Source organism: Accipiter gentilis, chromosome Z, assembly GCF_929443795.1.
Source record: "Accipiter gentilis chromosome Z, bAccGen1.1, whole genome shotgun sequence".
NCBI lineage: Eukaryota > Metazoa > Chordata > Aves > Accipitriformes > Accipitridae > Astur > Astur gentilis.
The window spans coordinates 59,618,867-59,640,780 of record NC_064919.1 but is presented as its reverse complement, the minus strand read 5'-3'; the positions used below and the strand labels follow the sequence as shown (position 1 = coordinate 59,640,780).

At 40.3% G+C, this 21,914-nt stretch overlaps 2 protein-coding genes across 2 annotated transcripts in view; one reads left to right on the top strand and one right to left on the bottom strand.

The window, feature by feature from the left end:
• The window catches only part of MRPS27 (mitochondrial ribosomal protein S27), a 55,826-nt gene extending 53,116 nt beyond the window's left edge, over window positions 1-2,710 (top strand). Inside the window, exon 12 of the mRNA XM_049794525.1 lies at window positions 527-2,710. The gene's annotated coding sequence lies outside the window, so the exon portion shown is untranslated. The remainder of the gene's footprint in view (window positions 1-526) is intronic.
• Window positions 2,711-5,375: 2,665 nt separating this feature from the next.
• Window positions 5,376-21,914, bottom strand: part of MAP1B (microtubule associated protein 1B) — a 72,338-nt gene continuing 55,799 nt past the window's right edge. Inside the window, exons 4-7 of the mRNA XM_049794522.1 lie at window positions 21,340-21,480; window positions 10,350-16,953; window positions 8,001-8,239; window positions 5,376-7,272 (exon numbers count right to left, since the gene is read on the bottom strand). Coding sequence (XP_049650479.1) covers window positions 7,117-7,272; window positions 8,001-8,239; window positions 10,350-16,953; window positions 21,340-21,480 — 7,140 coding nt within the window. The 3' untranslated portion in view covers window positions 5,376-7,116. The remainder of the gene's footprint in view (window positions 7,273-8,000; window positions 8,240-10,349; window positions 16,954-21,339; window positions 21,481-21,914) is intronic.

The window sequence follows — 21,914 nt, the reverse complement described above, 5'->3', positions numbered from 1 at the left end:
TAAACCTTTCTGATAAACTCAAGTCCATTCAACCCATTCTGAATTGCAGATGCCCCAGGCACAGAAATAGCATTAGAGCCCCATTGACGAGCACATTAGATTATGAGGACAAAATTCAGCTTTCAGTAAATCTTGTTCATTGCAAATCCTGACAGTTCCTCCCTTAAGTGAATTGGGAAAGAAACTTTCCAGCCTGTTCTGGTTGTTACACATGGTAACTGCTGCTATAATTACATCTTTGGAAACTGTAAACTCTTCCTGGAAATACTGACTTGTACTCTGGGGGGTTCATATTAAGTATGTAAGTGGCTCAGTGGCTCAGTTTACCTTCAACTCTTCAAGCTGAGAAAGTAACACAGCTGGGCTGAAATAACATGAGGTTTGTAAAAGCTCAGTCAAAATTAATTTCTGGACCTTAACAGGTATACAGGGTGTAACTTCAGTGTATATTGCTATGTATATTTAGCTTTGGCTGTATTGGGACATAATTTCCATCTATTTCACTTAACCTCTCTGTAATTCACAGGCACAGGTGATGGGCCAAGCTGCAGTATGATCTGTAAATCATGGCATGCAATTGTTTTGGCAGTGAAGCTGGCAGCAGATACACAGTCAGTCTCCACCCCCGCCTTGCCAGCTATTCACACTGGGGCTGGTAACGCTGGAGGTGTTGAACTGCAGAGAAGCAGCTACATCACCAGCAAACAGAGCTCATACACGCTACAGTGTTTGCTGATTTAGTTCTTTAGTTCTCGTAAGTATTTAATTTCTGGTGGAAATGATGCTGAGCATGCGGTGGAAAACCAGCAAATCCCCTGGTAAGCTGAGGGCACTCGGCATTGCTCAGCCCCTGGTGGTTTTGGGCTGAATCTGAAGGAAGCACACACAGCACAGCAGAGGACAATGCCCTAGGGCCTGCATGTGAGTGTGGACTGATTGTGTCTGTGGGAGATGATAGTAGGGACTACAACAGTAGACAGAGGTCAAAAACAGTTTGCTGAGTGAAGGACATGGGCAATGCTCATGTAGCAGAAGTACCACATGCCCAGAGACACCCTTTAGGAAGTCAAGGAGGTTTTCTGCAGTGCTGGGAACGAGCTGAATCTATGAGGTGTCACTATGGCTATTACTCAAGAGACCCCTGGACACCTCTTTTCACCCCATCCTAGGAACCATGAAAAGCTACAATTTCCTCTCAACCACAGAACACTAGAAATTAGTACTAAAGAGTCTCTAGGTCTCAGATGCCACAAGACAGATCCCTTATTTTAGATGGACCAAAAAGGTCTGAGGGACATGTGATTTTTCCCATGCCATCTTAAATAGTTCATAAGCTGACTGAATTTGTTCATTAACAACACTAGTGGAAATAAAATTTCTCCTCCTCAGCAGCTGTGTTGAAGAAAGGAGCTTTCATCTGGCATATGGAAACAGCAGGCCAAATGCTACAGACCAGGCTGGCCTGCCCCTATCCACAGGTACCATGGGTGGTCCCACCTGTGCAAACCCAGAACTTCACCCTGCAGCTGCAGGTGAATAATTGGGGTTGAAGCTGACCTGGTCTGCTTTGCACGGTCATTTTAATATATTTTAAGTAGCATCAAGCTACTCTACAACAACAGTTCAAAAAACCTTGATGTACACATACACAGGATTATCACTTGAGATATAAGACCTGCAGCAGTTGCCTCCCCTCATCTGGTCTTTGTTTTAATCTACTTCACCATGCTCAGCCCAATTCAAGCCAAGCACAGTATTTATTAATGTCATTAGAAATTAAAAATGAAACCTTAAGACATTGGAGATGCGTAAGAGCCCACAAAAAAAAAAAAGACTGCTGTTTGAGGGTGAAGGAAATCCTTCAGGGCCTCTGCTTCTCCTGGGGGTGAGCACCCCTTGCTCCCTGCTGCGCACCCTTTTTCTGCTTTCATGTCAATACTTTCTCCCCAAGCTAAAATATGTAAGCGTTGACTGCCGCACCTCACCACAGCAGGCATTGCAGTGGCAAGCAAAACTACAAAGGCAGAAAGCCTGATCTTACAGTGTCCCTTTAACAGCAGTAGAGGAAAAGTCTGATGTTCATAAAGTAAAAAAACTAAACCGAGAGCCGAGTTTCCCCAGATACTCTATCCCCTCTCACTGGGATTACTGGGCAGTGGTGGTCAGGAAGGGTTCATGTCCACAGAAGGCAAGTTGTGCACTCTCGTTAAACAGCAACAGCTTTGGAAAAGACCTCTTTTCCAAAACAGGGTGGGCTCAGTTTGATGTCACTTTATTGGGTGTCATCTCTGACACAGCGACTTGAAAGTGTACTTACTGAAAATAAGGTGTTTTCTCATGCTGCCGAGGGATACAGAAATGAGAACAACAGAAAGAAGCCACGTCATGGTACGTCATGGTAATGTTTTACACCACAAGAGATAAAAGTCATCTTCTGCATTTATTTTCCAGTTTCTAAATAGAAATTGGTTCTTATCTAGCATTTAAATAGTCATTGATCTTTTGAGAAAAAACCCATATAGTAGGTAGTTATGATTGAAGGAAAGGAAAAACTTAAAAATACATACATACACAAAGACAAGAAACATGTCAACACCACTTTACCACTTTTGTATTTTATTGTGGAACTGAGTTTGTTTCCTTTACATCAAATATCCTCAATGGAAGAGGGGATATTGCACACAAATATCATAAAAGCACTACATATTACTTTCACTGGAAACTAATTTTCTACATTAGATATGACTGGATAGAATAGAAGTGATGCAGGATTATAAGACATAATACCATACACAGCTGCAGACTGACACAAACACCATTCAGAACAAGAGAGAGGAGGTGTGTGAGGTGCTTCTCAGCCAGCCACAAGACTGTTTCTTTCCCTAGTTTGGAAGATAATGGCTGCATGCAAATGTGTGAAAGCTCATTTCAGATTTCCTCTTTTACGGTTGCAATTACAGCCCAGTCTTGAAGAAGTAGCTCCTGCCATCTGGAGCTTCTAGCTAGTCTAGTGAGGAGAAGCTGCTTTTTTAATTCTTTTTTTTTTTTTTTTTTTTTTCTTTCTATATTTTTATGCCATTGTTTTATTTAGCTACTTAATTTTTTTAGATTTTTTGTAAAGTCACAACAAACAGACTTTTTTTCTTTTTTTTATTTTAAATAGCAAACATTTTTAAACCAGGTGAATAATATAATTGCATTCTAAGAAATGCTTACTCCTAGTTGCTTTTAGTGTTTTGTTCAATTATTAAGTGAAAAGATGAAAGCTTACAGTTTCTTTCAAGTGTAAACATTATACTTTTTCCTTTTCTAATAAATCCAGACCAACAAAATTACTATTTCTCTCAAAACATCATTACTGAGCAAGAACCTCTGGCGACAGATGAACAAAGAGAAGCGTATGACAGAAATGTCCCAAATGCACAGTAAGCGCTCTTTGGAGCTGACTCGCTTGTGGTGGGAGGGATTGAAAATTCAATTAACAAATTGATTAAATCTTAGTAAATGAGTACCGGAACTCTCCTAAAATGCGTAAGCTATCGTAGACAATTAAAAAAACCGACATTCATATACACAGTTATCTCCATTCACCACAGTATGTAAAGTAAGTAAAAAAAAAAAAAAAAAAATCAAAAGTGATTTCTATGAAAGATGGAGTGAAAATAGAGGTCAATGAAGTCAGGCCCACCACAGGACTTTGAAAAGGCATGCAAGAGAGGCCCTGTCCAAGTTCAGGAGTGGGGTGGGATCTCCAAAGTTAATTCTTCATTGAATTATATGAAGCAGTACAGTAATAGCATAAAGATCATGACTGGGGATGCTGTTATGGGTACTACCATCATTTAAATGGAGTGTCTTTTACACTCAGATATTGAATCTTTATAATTAGAGTAATCAATAACAAACCATGCTCCTAGAAATCTGTGCTGATCAACAGCACTCATCGTTAATGTACACGGTACATTTTGATGACTGTTACACTAAACTAATTGTGTAGTACTAGGACTAGCACAGTTAGATTAGTTCCACAGGCAGGAAAGACATTAAGGGCAAGAGGAGCTAATGGAGGAGTTCATTGCTGTGTTGCACCCAGGCACCATTGCCATTTGAAAGGGAATGGATGGAACAGGCATTACAATACCACAGAATAGCCAGGCTGGGGTTTTAATATTCTTGTAGCAGCAAAAAAGCGAATGTACATTTTAAGATCAGCTGTAACTGTCTAATTATTAGTAGTAGTATTTTTAAAGTAAAACAAATGCTTGAGCCATCACAAACTTGCTTGGGGAGACTTAAGGCCTGATTCCAATTTCATTTACAGTAGGACCAAATGACTGTAACTTCTCTGACTCTAGTGAAATTGCTTCTGATTCACAGGAGCAAGTGCCGTAAGTGAGATTAGTCTCAGGACCACTGCTGTACTTAAAACAGATTTTCTACCAAAGCAGAGATACAAACCATTTCAGATACTGTCAGAAAATCAGAAAATCTGTTCCCACCCACTCAAAAAGTTTTAAATCTGACCTATATAAGAAAGTAGACAAAGCAGAAAGAATTGTAGAAATGGTACAACTATTCTGCCAAACATTTGCCTATAACTTTGTAGACTACGTATTACAAAAGCAATTTTAAGTGAATGATTATGAGCCCAGCAAACATGCTTGTCTTCACAATACATTTCCATCTGCCTTTTGTGCCATAGTCATTCTGAGTTACTCTTAAAAACTTAAAAGGTATAGCAATAAATAAAACAGCATTTCTAGAGATACCTAAAAAAGAGAAGGCATTAAAAATAAATGAAAACCCCCAACAACTGACAAACAGTAATTCACAGCATTAAATGGGCCTCAGGAGCCCACATTTAAAGGACCCTAAAGCAGTATAAAAAAAGAAACTCATAAAAATTAGGAGTGCAAACATATACCTATTAAACAAAAATATCCTAACAATGTAAAATTGAAATAAATTATAAGTAAAGAAAATAAAATGAGGTCATAGTTCACTACATTGTGAAACTTAATACCAGACATAATTGTGAATCATACAGACCAGCACATATCTCCATTCTGGAGGCCTTTACACCTTCTTTAACTTCAGATTTGCAAACATTCTACAATCTGACAATTTTTTTTAAATTGGGGTAAGACTTCTGAGACTAAAAAATCCTAACTGTCTTTAATCACAGAACAGTCCTCTGCAAGTCTAGAGAAGGAAAAGAAAGAGGGAAGGAAAAGAAAGAGGGGAAGGGAAGGGAAGGGAAGGGAAGGGAAGGGAAGGGAAGGGAAGGGAAGGGAAGGGAAGGGAAGGGAAGGGAAGGGAAGGGAAGGGAAGGGAAGGGAAGGGAAGGGAAGGGAAGGGAAGGGAAGGGAAGGGAAGGGAAGGGAAGGGAAGGGAAGGGAAGGGAAGGGAAGGGAAGGGAAGGGAAGGGAAGGGAAGGGAAGGGAAGGGAAGGGGGAAAAGAAAGGGTGACTTATTTTAGCTTATTGCTTATTCTATCTTTTTTCAATGTCTTGCAAGGATTGAGAATGTAGGTTACACCCTTGTAAGTATTAGGCAATCAACTTTTCAAATCCCATTTTCTGTCATCAGCAATAGATTTATTTTACCACCAGGGTGCCCTTCCATCCCCCCACCCCCCAAAAGGTATTGGCAGTTGACTGTTTTCAATAAATCTTACCTCAATATCCATTCTCACTAGAACCTTAAACAATATTATTCATTTATCTTACAAAACTACTAAAAAAACTGCCTTCACCTGAAAAATTTTTCTTTGCTTTTTCCTGTAAATGAAAATGTTTGTTAAAAATTCATCTATTAAAAGTTCACACAGCACTAAAAAAAAAGGTTTCTGTACATTTGTTCCCATATTCACTTTTAAATTAAACAAATAAAATAAGGTAAGACAAAGGAAGGTTGAATACTGTACAGGCTTGCAGGTAACCTTTTTAATCATTCTGAATGTTTCACTAAGTTTTGTAACTCTGATACTGGACACCCCTTCAATCTTGCTTCCACAGTACAAAAGAAGCTTTCAAAAAAATGCTCATCTTGCCTTGTTGAGTTGTCCAGGTGCATCAATGAAGTGTTCACATAATTAACATATATAATTCATAGCACCAAGCCATTTGACCAGTCAGATAGATTTCTCGTACCACACATGCACACTCACACTTCTTTACTGGTGTAACTATGATCCTACACAGATGTTCTATAAATTTGCTGTCTCAACATTAAAAAATAAGTGCATCAAGTTTCTTTGTACATTCAAGTCACTTTCTAAGGCAAATTGTCTACTGTATGTCCTCCCGACTGCTTTGGTATTTTGCTTCAGTTAATTGACAGTGGACATGGGTGTTCAAGCATGTGGACTGGTCAGTTCTGGCTGGAATGAGTGGACTTTCACTGGGAGCATGCCTTAGACCAACAATTCTGCATGTTGAAAGAAAGGTTTTAGACTTCTGGATGGGGTGCAGACTACGTGCATATTTGGCCTATGATCGTTATGGTATGTCAGTATGCAGAGTTCAAATTAAAGTGGAAAACTGCTGATGAGTGTTTAGCTTGTACATCCCTTCCTAGCCATGTTTTATTTCTTTTTATTTTCCAGCTACCTTAATTCTGTAAAAATTATCCCCTTTGCGATAGCTCAGATTGATACAAATTTAAAAGTTTCTTTTCATGTGAGAGCATAAGCAGACTGCAGTAAGCGATACATCTATTGCCATAAGACTAATGCAGAACTAATTATTTATTACTTTCTCCTCCTACCCCTCTCTCTCTTTCTCTCTCTTTGTGTTTCTTTAGAGGGCAAATGCCTCTACCTGGCAGAGGTCAGTTGGGGTTGCTAGTGCATGGTTTCCAAACGTTCAGCAGAGATGAAACTGGATCTGTATTTTCGTAGTAATTTGAACCTTACTATGGGAATAATGTTATTCCCCTTAGCAATCAGCAAAGACTGAAAAATATTAGTGACTTGCATCACTGTGACACAGTATAGCATTTGGCAGGTATATAGTTCAGCAGTTGAAAGAGATGGGTTGAATTTTTAGAAAAGGTGTTTTCAAACTGAAGAATTTCTCGAAACAAAGTTTAATCTTGTGGTGTATGGTCTCATCCTTACAGTTCAATCTTGCATGCAGGAAAAGATTCATCTTGCATAACAACAGTGCTGCTGCTTGCCAAAACCATGATGTTGAGGTCCTGCTGTTTCTCATGGGTCTCTTGGTACCATTCCCTCATTACTTCCGAGTCATGGGTGGGGATTAAGGTTACCTGCAACACAAAACAGGAGAAGTCCTGAGGAACAGACAACAGAAAGAGCTGATAAGAAAAACAGCTTTGTAAGAAGCCCCAGCGAACAAGTATGTTTCCCTTTTGGAAAGAGTAGGTATTTATGCAATAAATACTTGAATAAATGGACAGATAAAAAGAAAAAAATAAACACCTAGGTAAGGTAATATGACTGCAAAGAAGTAGTTTATCAAAATAAAACCTTGGTTTTGTAAGGTGCTGAGATGCAACTTTCCAGAGAAGTAGCAGTCTGTAGTCTGCACTGATATGTCTTCAGATTATGGCCAAATATTTTGTTTATTTATTGGTCATGATGGAAAGGCACATGAAGTTTCCAGGTGTACATGATTATCATATAAACCTTGAAATATTCACTTTTCTTTCCTACTTACAAACTGCAACGTTTCCAAACTTGGATCATATATGGTACAGTAACAATTTGAAACAGCCAAATGGCCCTGTAAAGCAGCTCCCAACTGTTTTATTCACCAGGAACAGGTCAGAAGGGCCAGAAACGGGGGAGCGGCTGAGTGTGGTGCAGCTCTGTCCTTCACTCGGGTGTCCTTTCGCATCATCAGTGAAGCAAGTTGGCCAGCCTGGGGACTCCATTCCCCAGCAGCTGCCATCCACTCCAGAGGCACTCTGGCTTCCTGTAGTGGCTTCCCAGAGAAGGTTACATATCCAGGTAGAGATACTAGTGAAGAGCCTACCTGCATGTTACTCTCCCACTGCGCCTTGCCCTCCAGCAGGGAGTCCAGAACAGCCCTGCTTGGCTCCTCGGCTGCAGAATCGTTCCCGCTCACCACATAGTAGGATGACCGCACCCTCTTAAAAAACTCAACATCGACATTCTTGCTATTGCTGTGGTTGGGAATGTACACCAGATCCAAATACACCGGAGGTCCTGGAGGCACTGCTGTCGATTTTGGCACCTTAGTATTCCCAGGTCCTTTGGAAACCAAACAACAAAATGTATCACAGGCTGGTTAAAAACATGCATTTATTAATTACTATTACAGCCACTGAGGTCAGATGTGTCCAATTATAGCTTCACCCTCCTACACCTAATGACATGTTTGAGCTTTGTTGTATCCCACTTAGGATTGTAATGGGAGGAAAAACCTGAATAATGGTAACTATATAATACAACACAAACTCACTACCACATAACTGAAAATTAACCAAATCTTTGCCAGTAACACACTACTATTCTACAACAATTACTACACAGCGCTGTGACTACTGAATTACTGTTCAATAAATGGTGGTATTATCTTCCAGGTTAAGAAGTACAGCTTTTTGAAAGTCTCAAGTATGCACAATTATAAAACCTAGGGTCACACTGGGAACCATGCAGATTTGAAGCAGGTTATCAGTACATAGTAAGACATGGTAGCTGTTGATATGCTCAGCCTGCCTTACAGGTGCATCAGGAAAGTACTGCATGTGAGCAGAAAGAGGGTCAAAGAGGAACTTGGGAGGACAGAGAAACTTGTAAAGCAATTACTTCAGGCAACTGAGAACAAGTGGTTTTCTGCCTGCTGGATCCTTATTTGCATACACAAAGTAGCCACTTATGGCAAAAAGTAGAGGGAAGCATGTTTTTGCTGCTGCACATAGTATAGTACTTGTTCAAAGAAGAGCTCCAGTTAAAAGGAACTTGAAAGTTTAAACACTCACATTAAAAATACTACCCCCAAAAAAGTGGCTTTTGCTGCGCAGTGGATCATCGTATGAACTGAAGATCAGTATTCAACCAGTAATTTTATCCAGATGATCACCATTTATGTTCTGTTAGCCTTCTCATGTTGTTACAGAGGATGAAGCTTGGTAAACTACTATCTGAGCAATATGCTGTATTTAGGGTCACATACCCTAAGGCCAGCAAAGTCTATTACAGTTGTCTAGCATGTCCTGCCATTCATCACAGGGCAATATGCCAAATAAGCATCGTGAAATGATAAGATTTCCTGAATTAGAAAGTTCTTACTATTGGTTATGTTACAAAATCTTTTATTATCTTTTATCATAAAAAATCTGTGATTTCTTTCTGAATTGTGGATACCAACACTGGATAAAATATTAGATGTTATATTTTACACTTAAATGTCATTATCAAAGAGTGCTTTGTCTTCTGCGCTAGTGTGTACCTGACAAGTATGCTTTAAGGAAGAAGAACCTCACATAGAGCTAAAGTGCTGAAGGAATGTTCAGCATGAGGAACTATACTGCTGCTTTGAAATGCATCTACTAACAGAGGCATGCAAATGATGGTGTAAGAAAGGAACAGTGGACCACTTAAAATGGGGACGCTAAAGACAGTTGAATGCTGGTTTATTTGTACTGAATCCTAAATCTGCTCCACCAGTCCTGACAATAGCAAAATCAAAGTATCCCCCAAACACCCTCAACAAGATCTGCCAGAAACAACAGATTAGCACAATGCCTCCTTCCGTAATCTAATTCATATTTTATTACTACTTAGAATACTAAGTTATTCAAAATGACATTAACTTTCTGTATATTTAGTCATCACTGACTTTAACCGTATTACGTGATGTACATGCTTAATTCACTGAAAGTTCTCTTACTATGCTTATAATTTTCTTTAAATACAACTTTTAAAATTAATCCAGCAAAGCATCCAATGGCTGATAGTACCTTTGCCTCCCACAATATTAAATCGCATTAATTTATGTTATGGGAATTGTGCATACTTGTATCTTACAATGAATAAAGTGGTTCACTTCGCTACTGATTTCACTTCACCTATAAAAGTGGTACTTTTAATGCTATTAGTTGGTTAACAGTTTAGACAGCTAATATGAAGTTCTTTATATTTTATGTACTCGAAACATCATGTTTCTCAGATAACACAAGTTAAATTAGTGAAATTCATGCATTTAAATATGGCCTTTACACACTGGATTTATATTTAAAACCTGGACTTTCTTTGGGGGTTTGCTGCAAACCACATGCTTACCTGATATAAAGGCAAACTAACTTCACTGTAAAAACTAAGAAAATCTTAACACTAGGGAACTGCTCTCTGTCTTTACCTGTGGTTGCAGTCTTTGCTGACTTGGATGTTGTTGTATTTGCTGCATTCTTGGTGTCCTTATCTTTCTCTTCCACTCGAGACTTTACTTCTGGGTTAGAGATATTTTTGGTTGCCTTCTCCACAGACTCCTTCTTTTTTGGAGAAGCTGTTTTGGAAATTTTGTCTAAAGATTCTTTTATAGCTGGCTTTGGTGAAGCCACTTGTTTTGATTTACCATCACTTTTTTTAACAGGAGAAGACGACTTGGTCTTAGTACCCTGCTTTTTTGTCTTTGTCTTTTCTTTGAGGTCCTTCTTCAAAGGTTTACCTAAATTCTGATCAACGGGCAGAGACTCTGGGTCAACCATGGAAACATCAGGGTGCCTAGGAGAAGGGCTGCGATCCTGCATCGGGACAGGTGGCGGGTCAATGTGTTTGTACGTAATTGTCTTGTCCGTCGGAATGGTTTCTGACTCATCTTCTGAGTCAATGTTAGCATCTGCAGTGATGGAAGGACATTCCTCAGTCTCCGGGGGAACATCTGAATCGGTCTGAGATGGGGCAGACTCGCTCACGGACGTGGGTGGGGTTTCATCACACTGCCGCCCTTGCTGCTTTCCCCCAGAAGGTGGCTGAGCTCCCCCAGATTGCGTTAATGGCTTCTCTTGATCTTGAGACTGTTCTTCACTTGCAAACCACTCAAGGGGGTTCGGGTTGATAAATGAGGGTGAAAGTTCGGTTTTGGGATGTTTATATTCGCAAGAGGACACAAGGCATAAGTCAACATCTTGACGGGACTCTGCTAACGATTTTCCTGGAGTGAAATGTGCACTTGCTTCATAGGAATAGCTGGTAGCTTCAGGTGACCTGGTGGCTCTCCCAGTTGTCTCAAATGAGTAATCTGTGGCGTCAGGTGAACTGGAGGCTTTCCCAGTTGTCTCATAGGAGTAAGCCACGGCCTCTGGTGACCTGGTGGTTCTCCCAGTCGTCTCATAGCAGTAGCTAGTGGCTTCTGGTGACTTAGTGGTTTTCCCTGTTCTCTCATAGGAGTAATCCATAGTATCGGATGATCTGGTAGCTTTCCCAATTCTCTCATAGGAATAATCTGTGGCCTCAGGTGATTTGGTGGTTTTCCCAATTGTCTCATAGGAATAATCTGTGGCCTCAGGTGATTTGGTTGTTTTCCCTGTTGTCTCACAGGAATAATCTTTGTCCCCAGGTGAACTGGTGGTTTTCCCAGTCATCTCATAGGAATAATCCATGGCCCCTGGTGACCTGGTGGTTTTGCCTGTCACCTCATAAGAATAATCTGTGGCCTCAGATGACCTCTTATTTTTTGCAATTTTCTCATAGGAATAATCTGTGGCCTCAGGTGACCTAGTAGTTTTTCTGGTTGTCTCATAGGAATAATCTGTGGCCTGAGGTGATCTAGTAGATCTTCCAACTGCCTCATAGGAGTAGCTAATATCTTCTGGTGACCTAGTAGTTTTCTCTGTGGCCTCATAGGAATAACTAAGTTCTTCTGGGGACCTGCTGCTTTTCTCTGAATCTTCTTTTTCTGGGCTAAGTAAAGGTTCTGGACTGTGCTTTGTTAGGGGTTCCTGGTAACCGAATGCTTTGACAGAGGACACCTGCAGTGACAATGAAGGTGTGTGACTAGCTGACACCGTTTCTGTGATTGCAGGAGGTGAATCTGGAAAACTAGGGGAGTACAGAGGAGAAGATTCCCTTGGAGTTAATGGAGATAGGTCAGACTTTGGTGACAGCTTTTCTCCTAGGCTCTGCACTTTTTCTGAGGTAAAAGAAGAATGTAGTGACATATCTCTGGGTGGAACAGCACCTGAAAAAGTTTCCTCTGGCAGTGGTGAAGTTACCTGGGAAGGTGTATGAGCTGATGAAGTTGAGGATGAAGCTTCAATTTGAGAAACTGAAATAATTTCTGAAATATCTTTCTCCTGAGAGTAAGATGACTGCTCCACAGGGGAAATCTTCTGTGCAAAAGTAGGCTCCTGTATATCTGAAGGGCTATAATCTACTTCTGTTGGTCCATTTTCAGATATATGGTGTATACTGGTGCCTACAGTAGGATATTCTGGAGATTGCCTACTAAAGTCCATTGCTAAAGACTGCTCAGGGGACTCCTGACCAAATTCTACTGACATAGTTGACTGCTCAGGAGATCTGTGATCATGCACTGGTGTTCTTGATTTTGCGGTCTTAGGTGAGAAATCTGGTGGAGAAATTGACATTGGCCTTGGGCACTCTTCCTTAGATGGAGACATTTCTGTTTCCTGAAAAGTTGTGGGTGTTTGTACAACTGACACTGAAAGGGAATCATCAACTTCGGTAGAGTGGGGAGATCCAACCTCAGCATGCAAAGAAGGAGATACATCATCAGTAGTTGGTTCTGGAAATGAACTAGTAGCAACAGATGCTGTAGAGACAGAAGCTACTCCTTCTATATGGGAATAGGTGTCTTCTGCTACCACCTCATCAACAGGAGTTGCAGACTTGTCAGAAACAGTGCCTTCAGAAATTGACATTTTGGTATCTTCTTTTAAAGAACCAAACTGACCGATATCTATTTGAGTAGGTGAGAGATCACCTGCTAACTTCCGCTCATCCAAGACCAGGGAAGACTGGGAGCTGCTGGGTTCTGTATCTTCCATTTTCCTTTCTAGATTGAAGCCTTCCTTAATTACCATAAACTCCATGCTTTTTTCATCTTGTTTTTCTTGGAAAAGGCCCACAGAGCTTGCTTCAGAAGCTGGGCTCATCTGAACAGGTGATTTTTCTTTTTCAGGTTTCTCCTCAGAAGGACTTCCATCATCTCTGGTGGGAGACTTTAAATCAGCACTCAAAAATGTATCATAAGCAGTCTCTGAACCTATCAGTGGTGGACTCCGCAGAGGTGAGAGGACCTTTTCAATAGGAGATTCTGAATCTGGCACAGGCTCATCCATAGGGCTTATTCTGGGTTTTGCAGACTCATCTTTGACTTCACTGAATTCAAAGCTAACAGGAGCTTCTGTTGACTTTTCACTGGTTTCAGAGGGAAGCTGACTGGACTTTTCGTCAGTAGGAGACTGATAATAAGGTGTGTGGCCAGCACTACCGGCAGCAGACTGTGAGGGAGATGCTACTTCTAACGTCTTATCTTCAGGGCTTGCACAGTGCTCTTCTGCAACTTCTTGATGTACATCAGGCAATGTAGCAATGGGGACAGGCTCAGATGAGACCTTGATCTCATTGGGAGTGAGTGAAAAGTTCACACTACGTTCACTCAGTGGTGTTTTGGCAACAGGAGATGGAGGGGACAAACTGTCAGCTGGACTCTTGGCTGGACTACGTTTTCCACCATCATCTTCTTGGTAGGGTTCTTTGATTTCTAATTTGGCAGTGCCTTGGATTTCACTTTCTTTTTGCCGGTACACATCTTGGAATGCAGATCTGCAGAATTTGTCTTCCTCTAATGAAGAAGGTGGTGAGATGGTGGAAGCTGAGGCATTATAGTCTTTACCCTCTGTGGCCTCTGTTTTGGATCCTTCAGATAACCCATTAAAAGCATCTGGAAGTGGAGAAAGTTTAGGCCTGCCAAACTCTTGAGCGTACAGTGATGTCTCATACTTGGTAATGTTCACATACTCCTGAGAGGGTGAATCACTTTCCTCATTGTTAGTTTCATCACTCATGACATCGCGGGGTGTCGACATTTCATCCATTGGAGTCGGTTCACTAGATATTTCGATGGTAGACTGTGTGTAACCTGAAGTAGCAGTGAATTCCTCAGGCTGATCTTCTCTATTTTCTTCATCAGAAACAGTGGCTTCACTTTCTGAACCACCAGGTAATGTCTCATCATGGATAGAAGAGGCTGGCTCAATTGCTGGAGACTGAGGCTCTGAGCGTTTTGATGGTGTAATTATGAGTAGGCCATATTTATCTTCAACTTCACCAGCTTCGGCAGCTTTGTCTACCACAGCCATCACATAGTCTTCTTCAGCTTCTATTTTTTCAGTTTCCTCTTCACCTCTGATGTCTTCTGCTTTGTCTTCCTCATCTTCTTCAGTCTCTTCAGTTTCTGCCTTTTCTATTGCTTCTTCCCTGTCTTCCTCAGCCCGTTCATCTGATGCCTCATAATCTGCCTTTTCAATATACTTTTCATCTTTAATGTTAGCATCTGCTTCAGCCATTATTTCTTCTGAGCTTTCTTCAATTTTTCTTGCTTCCTCCATATATGGTTTTGTGGTGTCCAGTGGTGTCTTTTCTTCTTCATCTTCACCTCGTTCTTCAGCTTCTTCTGTCTCTGCCTTTTCCTCATAATCTCCTGCTTCAGATGATTCTTCCAAGCCAGTTCCCTCATCTTCAAACTTTTCATTGTCATCAACCCTGTGCTTTTCCACAGGTTCCAATTCTTCAGGTGTCTGTTCACACTCACCCTCAGCCTCTGTGGTAGTTATGCCTTCATCAGAGGACTCAGCAGGCCCTTCATTATCTAATTTTTCTTTTTGTACTTCAAAGGCCTCTTTTTGTACTGTGCCAGTGAGTTTCAGTTCATCCTCTATAAGTGCAACTTGAGGTTTTGTTTCTTTTATTATTTCTACTTCTTCAGCTTTTAATTCCTCAAAATCCTTTGTTAAATCCTCTGGTGAAGACATAAGGGATCTCTCTGCTTCAAGTTCCTTTCCACTGGCTGTAATTTCTGCAGCTGCTACAGTTGTGGCAGCAATTCCAACTGCTGCAAGGGCAGCTTGTGCTCCACTGACTTTGATCTCTTTCTTAACAGTCTTAACTTTTCCTTTTTCCTTTGGCTTTCCAGCAGGCATTGCTTCTTTTTTAGCAGGTTCCTCCTTCTTTTGTGGTTTAGGCTTTGCTGCTGGCTTTTTGGCTTCAGTTGAAGGAGTAGCTGTTTTCTTTGTTTCCTTAGGAACCTTTTTGATGTCCTTTTTGGCTTCTTTTTCTTCCTTCTTAATTTCCTTCTTCTCTTCTTTTTTACCTTCTTTTTTAGCTTCCTTTGGTGGAGCTTCTTTCTTTACTTCCTTCTTAGTTTCCTTCTTCTCTTCCTTTTTCACCTCTTTTTTAACTTCTTTCTTGATCTCTTCTTTTTTGGGTTTTTCCTCTTTTTTGATGGGTGTTTTCTCCTCTTTTTTAGAAACCTCTTTCTTTGGTTTTTCTTTTTCCTCTTTCTTTTCTTCAGGTTTTGCTTTGACTTCCTTTTTCACTGGCTTCTCCTTTGACACTTTTGGTTTTACATCTGTAGTTTGTTTTTCTGAAGTTTCAGATTTTACTAATTGTTCTTCTTTACTTGTTATGTCCTTTTCCACCACTATAGGTTTGGTCTCCACTTTTGCTGGTTTCTCTTTTTTAACTGGAACTTTTTCTTTGCTTTCCAACTTCTGAGGCTTTTCTGGTGCCAGACTAGGCCTTGCAGGCTCCGGTGTTTCTTCTTTAGACTCTTTTCTAACAGGCTTGCTTGGTGGTGTCTTTCCAGCAGGCTTGAGACTCTCCTTGCTGTCTGTTCGTTGTTTCAACTTCGCTTGTTTCACAGCTGGACTAGCAATGTTCCCAGATAGGTCTTTTTGTGTAACCATTGGTTGTTTAAGGAAGTCTAAGTGTTTGAGTTTTTCTAGTCCTTCTAGAATACTATACTGGGTGCTGTTTCCAGGGAACAGAACTCGGACTATTTTTTCTGCAGGATTAGCTGGGTGCCACACAATCAGGGACGAGACAGAGGTGAAGTAGGATAACGGAATGTCTAGTTCTTGGCCATTTGGTAGCAGGAATTCAGCTTTATCTTTGTTAGTACCACTCCACTGATGCATAAAATATTGCATCTCTTTGCTATTTTTGACAGGATTAAGCACATACATCTCAAGTTTGCCAACTCCCATTTTCTGAAATAAAATGATGGGGTCAATGGTATTTCCCAAGTTTCTGAAAAGAGGTTCTGGTTTCATAGACAATTTATTTAAATACTGGAGAGTAAAACAAGCTTCTTCTACACTCCTTTTCACTCTAAAGTTAGGATCCAGGTTCTTCAGGTTCTCAGGTACATTAAGAAATACAACTCCTAAATCAGGTGAGATCAGATTTTTCATCCAGTCACTGTTGGTAGTAGACCCTTGGGACTGTTCCTCTTCTAGTTCAGCTATCTTTCGCTGAAGCATGCTGTTAATTCCTGGCAGGTTGTCATCTCCAATGTGAGTGAGCAGAATGGAATCTACCCTGTCCAAGTGCCGGATAAGTTTCCAAAAGCAAGATTTTCTTTCAGATCCTCCATTGATAAGCATGTTGAATCCATTCACTGCAAACAATGCAGAGTCCCCTCTTCCCCCTGGGAAAATATAACAGCAGGGTTTGGAGAGTTTCAAGAAGCCTCCTGAGGTTGGAGGTTCCAAAATGTCAAAAGGTGATGGCACTTCTACTGATTCTGACAGATACTCTGTGAATTCAGAGAGTCCTTCCATTTCGGGCAATATGGAAGCTGAGTTGAGTTTAATGTTAATAAAGTCTTGAAGGTTGTGTCTGTCAAGGTTGGAATTTTTCCAGTCCCCTTCCTCAGGGCAGAAAAGAGTTAGGCTGGCTTTGTTGGCAGGGTGTGTGGTGCTCAATAATTCACCAATCTAGGGTTGTAAAACAAAAACACAAGAAGATGCACGTAAATTCATTTTTTAATTATGATTACTGTCAGAACATAATATGTCCTGAACAGATATAGATAAAACCTTTTCCATTTGCTTCTGCACTGGTCAGTACCCATCCTAGAAGCTAAAGGAACCTGTTACCACAATTATTTTACAACTGTATTTTTTTAAATACAAAGAAGGACCTTATTCCTGGTCCCCATTGCCCAAAGGGCAACAGTACTCCAAGGTTCCCCCTTCCCTCCTCCACCATTTATAGGAGGATGATACAAGCTTTTATATTGAGAGGGCATGAGGACTATGAGGCTAACGCTGCCAGAGCTGCCACTATGTCTACCATTGGCTCCTGAGTCTCCCTGCTGCCCCAGTCCATCCAGAAGAACCAGCCAAATATCTAAGGGACAAGCACATTCTCTTAACCGGCAGAAAGTGACTGCAATTCAGAGGAGGCCAGCATCCTCCCAGGGACAGCCGCCTTCCTGACCCCTTCTCTCATGGGATATATTCCACCACACCATCATTACTGCAGTTCCTTCTGCAGGCTGCTTCCTGAAAAGCCAGCACCACTCCCAGAGTAGCACGACTGACTGCAGGGGAGTTTTTCAGAACACTAAGAAATGAGTTACTGCTTCAGAAATGCAAACAGCGACAAATTTTGTAATTTTGAGACTACAAGGTATAGGGCTAAAGAAAGAGCCAGAAAAAAAGTAGTTAGGGTTAAAAATGCTCTTGTCCTTATTTTGATATTAAGCTCACAGGCCACAAAAGTTGAAATTTACAATAACTCCATTAATTTTGACAGATTTGATAACATGCTAATACCAAACCAGCTGCTGAAATAAAGACACAGAAAAGAATTTCTATGCCATAGTATGAAGACCTGTTGTTCTGTTCCAGTCTGAATGAAAAAACAGTATTTGATGGTCCCAGATTAGTAGACAAACAAACATGAAAAAGTATGACATATTTTATACCTTCTTCCAGTTCCACAGACACTTTCATTTGACTTTTTTTTTCACTGACGGTTAGGTTTAATGTAGTCCATTTCTGTTCTGTTTGCTCTTAACATAGACCACCAAATTATGTAAACTTCTTCTTTAAAGAAGTAATTCACACATAAAATATCAGTGCAAAATATACCAGCACATCATCATGCAAAATACCACAACCTTCTTTGCAGAGACTCAAGTGTCAGTTCAAGCTGTAAGAACAGTTTTCATAAAGACGGTATAGGTTATGCTACAGCTGAATACTTTTAAAGTCTTGGACCACAAGCTGAATCAGCAGAATAAATGAATATATAAAAAATTAATGATGTTTGATTGCACTAGAGCTCTTTAGGCCTCCATGTATGTTTGTCTCCCTTCCTTTCCTTGTGTTACATAATTTATTTTCAGCATTTACCAAAAATAAAACTCAACAAAGATGCAGTGGCTGTCATCCAAAGAAAAATAATCCAACCAATACCTACATAAAGCAGAAAATAAGTATTTTCTATCTTTCTTTGTCAGCCTTACTTAGTATCCAACCCATTTGACAGGACTATAAATAAATCTCACCCGTATGTCAGATATGGCTTTGTCTGAAAAGGAGAAAAGGAAAAAACAAAGCAAAGCAAAGTAAAAGGAGAAAAGGATGAAAGATAAGGAAAACAGGAGAACCATTCGTGTTGTTTATTGCAGAAATTAGAAAAGAAGGGCAGCACAGACCACAGCTCTGAAATGGATTTAGGATCTCGAGTGTACTCCTTATGCTGTGTCTCTGATCAGGGTTGAAAATACTTTATTAGGAAGAGACAAAAGTAGTAAAAAAATCACTTTTTCTGGATGAATAAAACCTAGTCTGTTGCACACATAAGGAGATAACTTGACTACAGACTGCTTCTAATGTAGGGCCAATTTTCTGGCAAGATTAAAAAAATCATACAGTAATACACTGGGCTAATGAATATACTGGAACAAGGTTTGGCGTTAGTCTTCTATGATTAATATTCTATGGGGTTAGTATTCTACGATTCTTCTTGGGGTTAGTTTATATTATACCATATCTGGATTTCTGTTTCATACTCCTAAATTCTGACTGACTTTGCTCCTAAAAGTTGGCACACATAATGCAGACAGTGCTAAGCCACTGGTAGCACAGGCCAATGAAAAGTTGGAGAAAAATCATTACACACGTAGCTCATATGTCTTAGGAATAGCAAGTTCAGGACTGCCCCTGAAAAGGCCTCAATGTATTTGCATTTCAAATGGTGACACCAAAGATATTGACAGTTCCATTGCTTACTCTATTTGATAACACAGAAATGTAACTGCTCCTTCTCTTCTCTGGATTCAGTCACTCTGGGAGCACAGAAATGTATCTGTGAAGCTGATCATCTTTTCAAGTACTGAGAGAAATCTGTTGAGGAATCCTTGAGTTTTAAAGGTGTCAGAGCTAGTGAAGGCAAACAGTGAGTTTGCTGCTCAGAGAAAGCACAAGATTGGTTCCTATGCTGGACCACAAAGGTAAAAAGAAAGGTTTTCCTCTGCTAGCTGTTGTTGCAGAGGCCATGGAATGGGACATCTTCAATCTTCTGGCACAGGAGAGGTTGAAAACACCTTGAAAATACTTACAGGCATTGCCTGCAGGGAGTTCTGCATGCTAGAGATGGATTTCTGAATTAGACTTTCTAAGAGTATCCCCCAAAGGGTATTTCTTTATTTGTAAGCACATTCCTTGACCATAGTTCAGGTTTGGTCCAGCGAAGTAAAAATGGGCAGAGAAACACCAACTCTAAACAGTACTCATCAAACCTTACATGCTTATAGAATCATAGAATCACTTAGGTTGGAAAAGACCCTTAAGATCATTGAGTCCAACTATAAACCTCACACTGCCAAGTCCACCAGGGTCAGGACAGAACAGGAATTCTTTCTTCTGATCATCACTTAGAAAACCACTAACCACTTTTTTCTAGCCCTTTTTTCTAAACTTTTTTCCAATATGTAGCCCACCTAAAAATTTCCGGTAATGGGACCTTTACAAAATGTCACATACACAGACTGCAGTATGGCAAATGCAATCTTTCTTTGCTTTTGTGAAATCTTGTAGAAACAGTGAGAGCCCAAGGGTCCAGAAGAAATAAGCTGGAAGCCAAGACTGTCAAAGAGCCATACTGGCTGGCTGGTGAGCCTGCTGCCAGCTGCAGATACGAGCCAAGTGAGCCTTGCTCATAGCCCACGGGAGCATGCCCTGCACGCCCACGACGGTGGCAATCCCTTGGTGACTGTAACTCCTGGCCAAACACTGCCCCTCCGCTTTCCAGCCAACAATTTCACTTCCTAACAGTAATGGTAGGATTTGCCCTAGTTTTGCATGTAGTCATAAAGTAATTATGTGTCGCTAATTAGCCAGAGGTACAAGGAGCTTGGGTATGCAATTTCATGAAAATGTAACTCTGTGAACTGCCAGTGAGTTTTACATGTCATGCGTGTTTCAGAGAGCAGGAATCCAGCTCTTTCCCCAGCCCTACAACCGTATGCTGAACAAAGAGGCTTTGAGAATAGGATCAAAGGCACACAATAAGATCACGCTGGAGCTCATGCAAACTTTGCTTTTTCAGTGCTGAAGTTTCAGATCTCACTCCACTGACATGCTTCTAATTAATTTTGGAAACTAAATTCCTAGGGATGTAGCCATGCAGTTTATTTAAATGTATACTTTACACAGCAGCCAAATTAAGTGTGACAGCTTGTTTACTATGGATTCCTGGCCTATGGGAGGTTTCAGACACAGTACATTAAGCAAGACGGCAAAATAACAAGTCGTGAAACAAATGGCATTAAATACCAGTATACTTCTTACTTATCTTTTTGGTATGTAAAAATCACAAGATTTACAGATTTCACTGTCCAGATTTTAAACACTACTATAAAGAAGCCAAGCAGGTAGGTGGTGCAAAAAACTACAGCTATTCCAACAGACAGCCTCTGTCTTATTTAATGTCACCTATTACTTATCTGCCACCAAGCAAGAACCTGGTGTCAAGTTCAATTTGACTGCTTTGTATGTTTACCTTAGATAAACAACCTGTATATTTTAAACACAGCACTACCTCCTTCCATTGTCAAAAGTTTCCTTGATTTTCTATTTCTGGAAGTTACAATTTAACTCCTCAAATTAAAATTTAATTCTTTTGATAAGCAATTTATATCAAATCTAAAGTAAACTAAATAAATGTTTTGAAAGAAAGCCTATAATGAATAGTAAAGAGCATCAGCATCAGGCTGCCAATGCTAACTCTAACACAGAGGGCCATTTTCAACCTTCTAGAAACCTCTTCCATCACCTGACAATGTATGGAAGACACTTTTCTGAACACACCTCCTGATCTGTGAAGATCTCAATGAAGTTCTGGAAGGAGAAGGACCCTGACTGAAGAATGAGTTCTCCTGTGTTTTCAAAGCACTGTCCAGTTAGTACAAGGAGCTTGTGTCTTGCAGCATCTGTGATCATTAAGCGCACCTAGAGTGAAAGAGAGAAATGTATCAATAATGGGAGTTAACATGTGTTTCTATATTCTGCTGAGAATGTGCAGTTTCTTTCTCCTACTTTAAAACATATTTTGCACCAGAGTCTCCCAGGACTGTCAAAACATTATTAAGTTATAGTACTGTTTACAAAAGACAATGAGAAAGGTGCAAAAGTGAAAAAAAGGAGGCACAAGAAGCAATTAGAGAGAAGGTCTGATGAATAAACCAAACTAATGACATGGAAAAAAGAGCAAGGAGCAGAACAGAATAAAATTTGAATGAAAAAAAAATTTTTCAATTAACAAATATATTCCTTATGTAACTCAGTGAATTTTAACAACGCTGTATCAGGACAGCCTTGGTAAGCTGTGTTTCATGTGGTAATGAGAGACAACTGCATGTCTCAGACTCAGGTTTTGGAAGGCT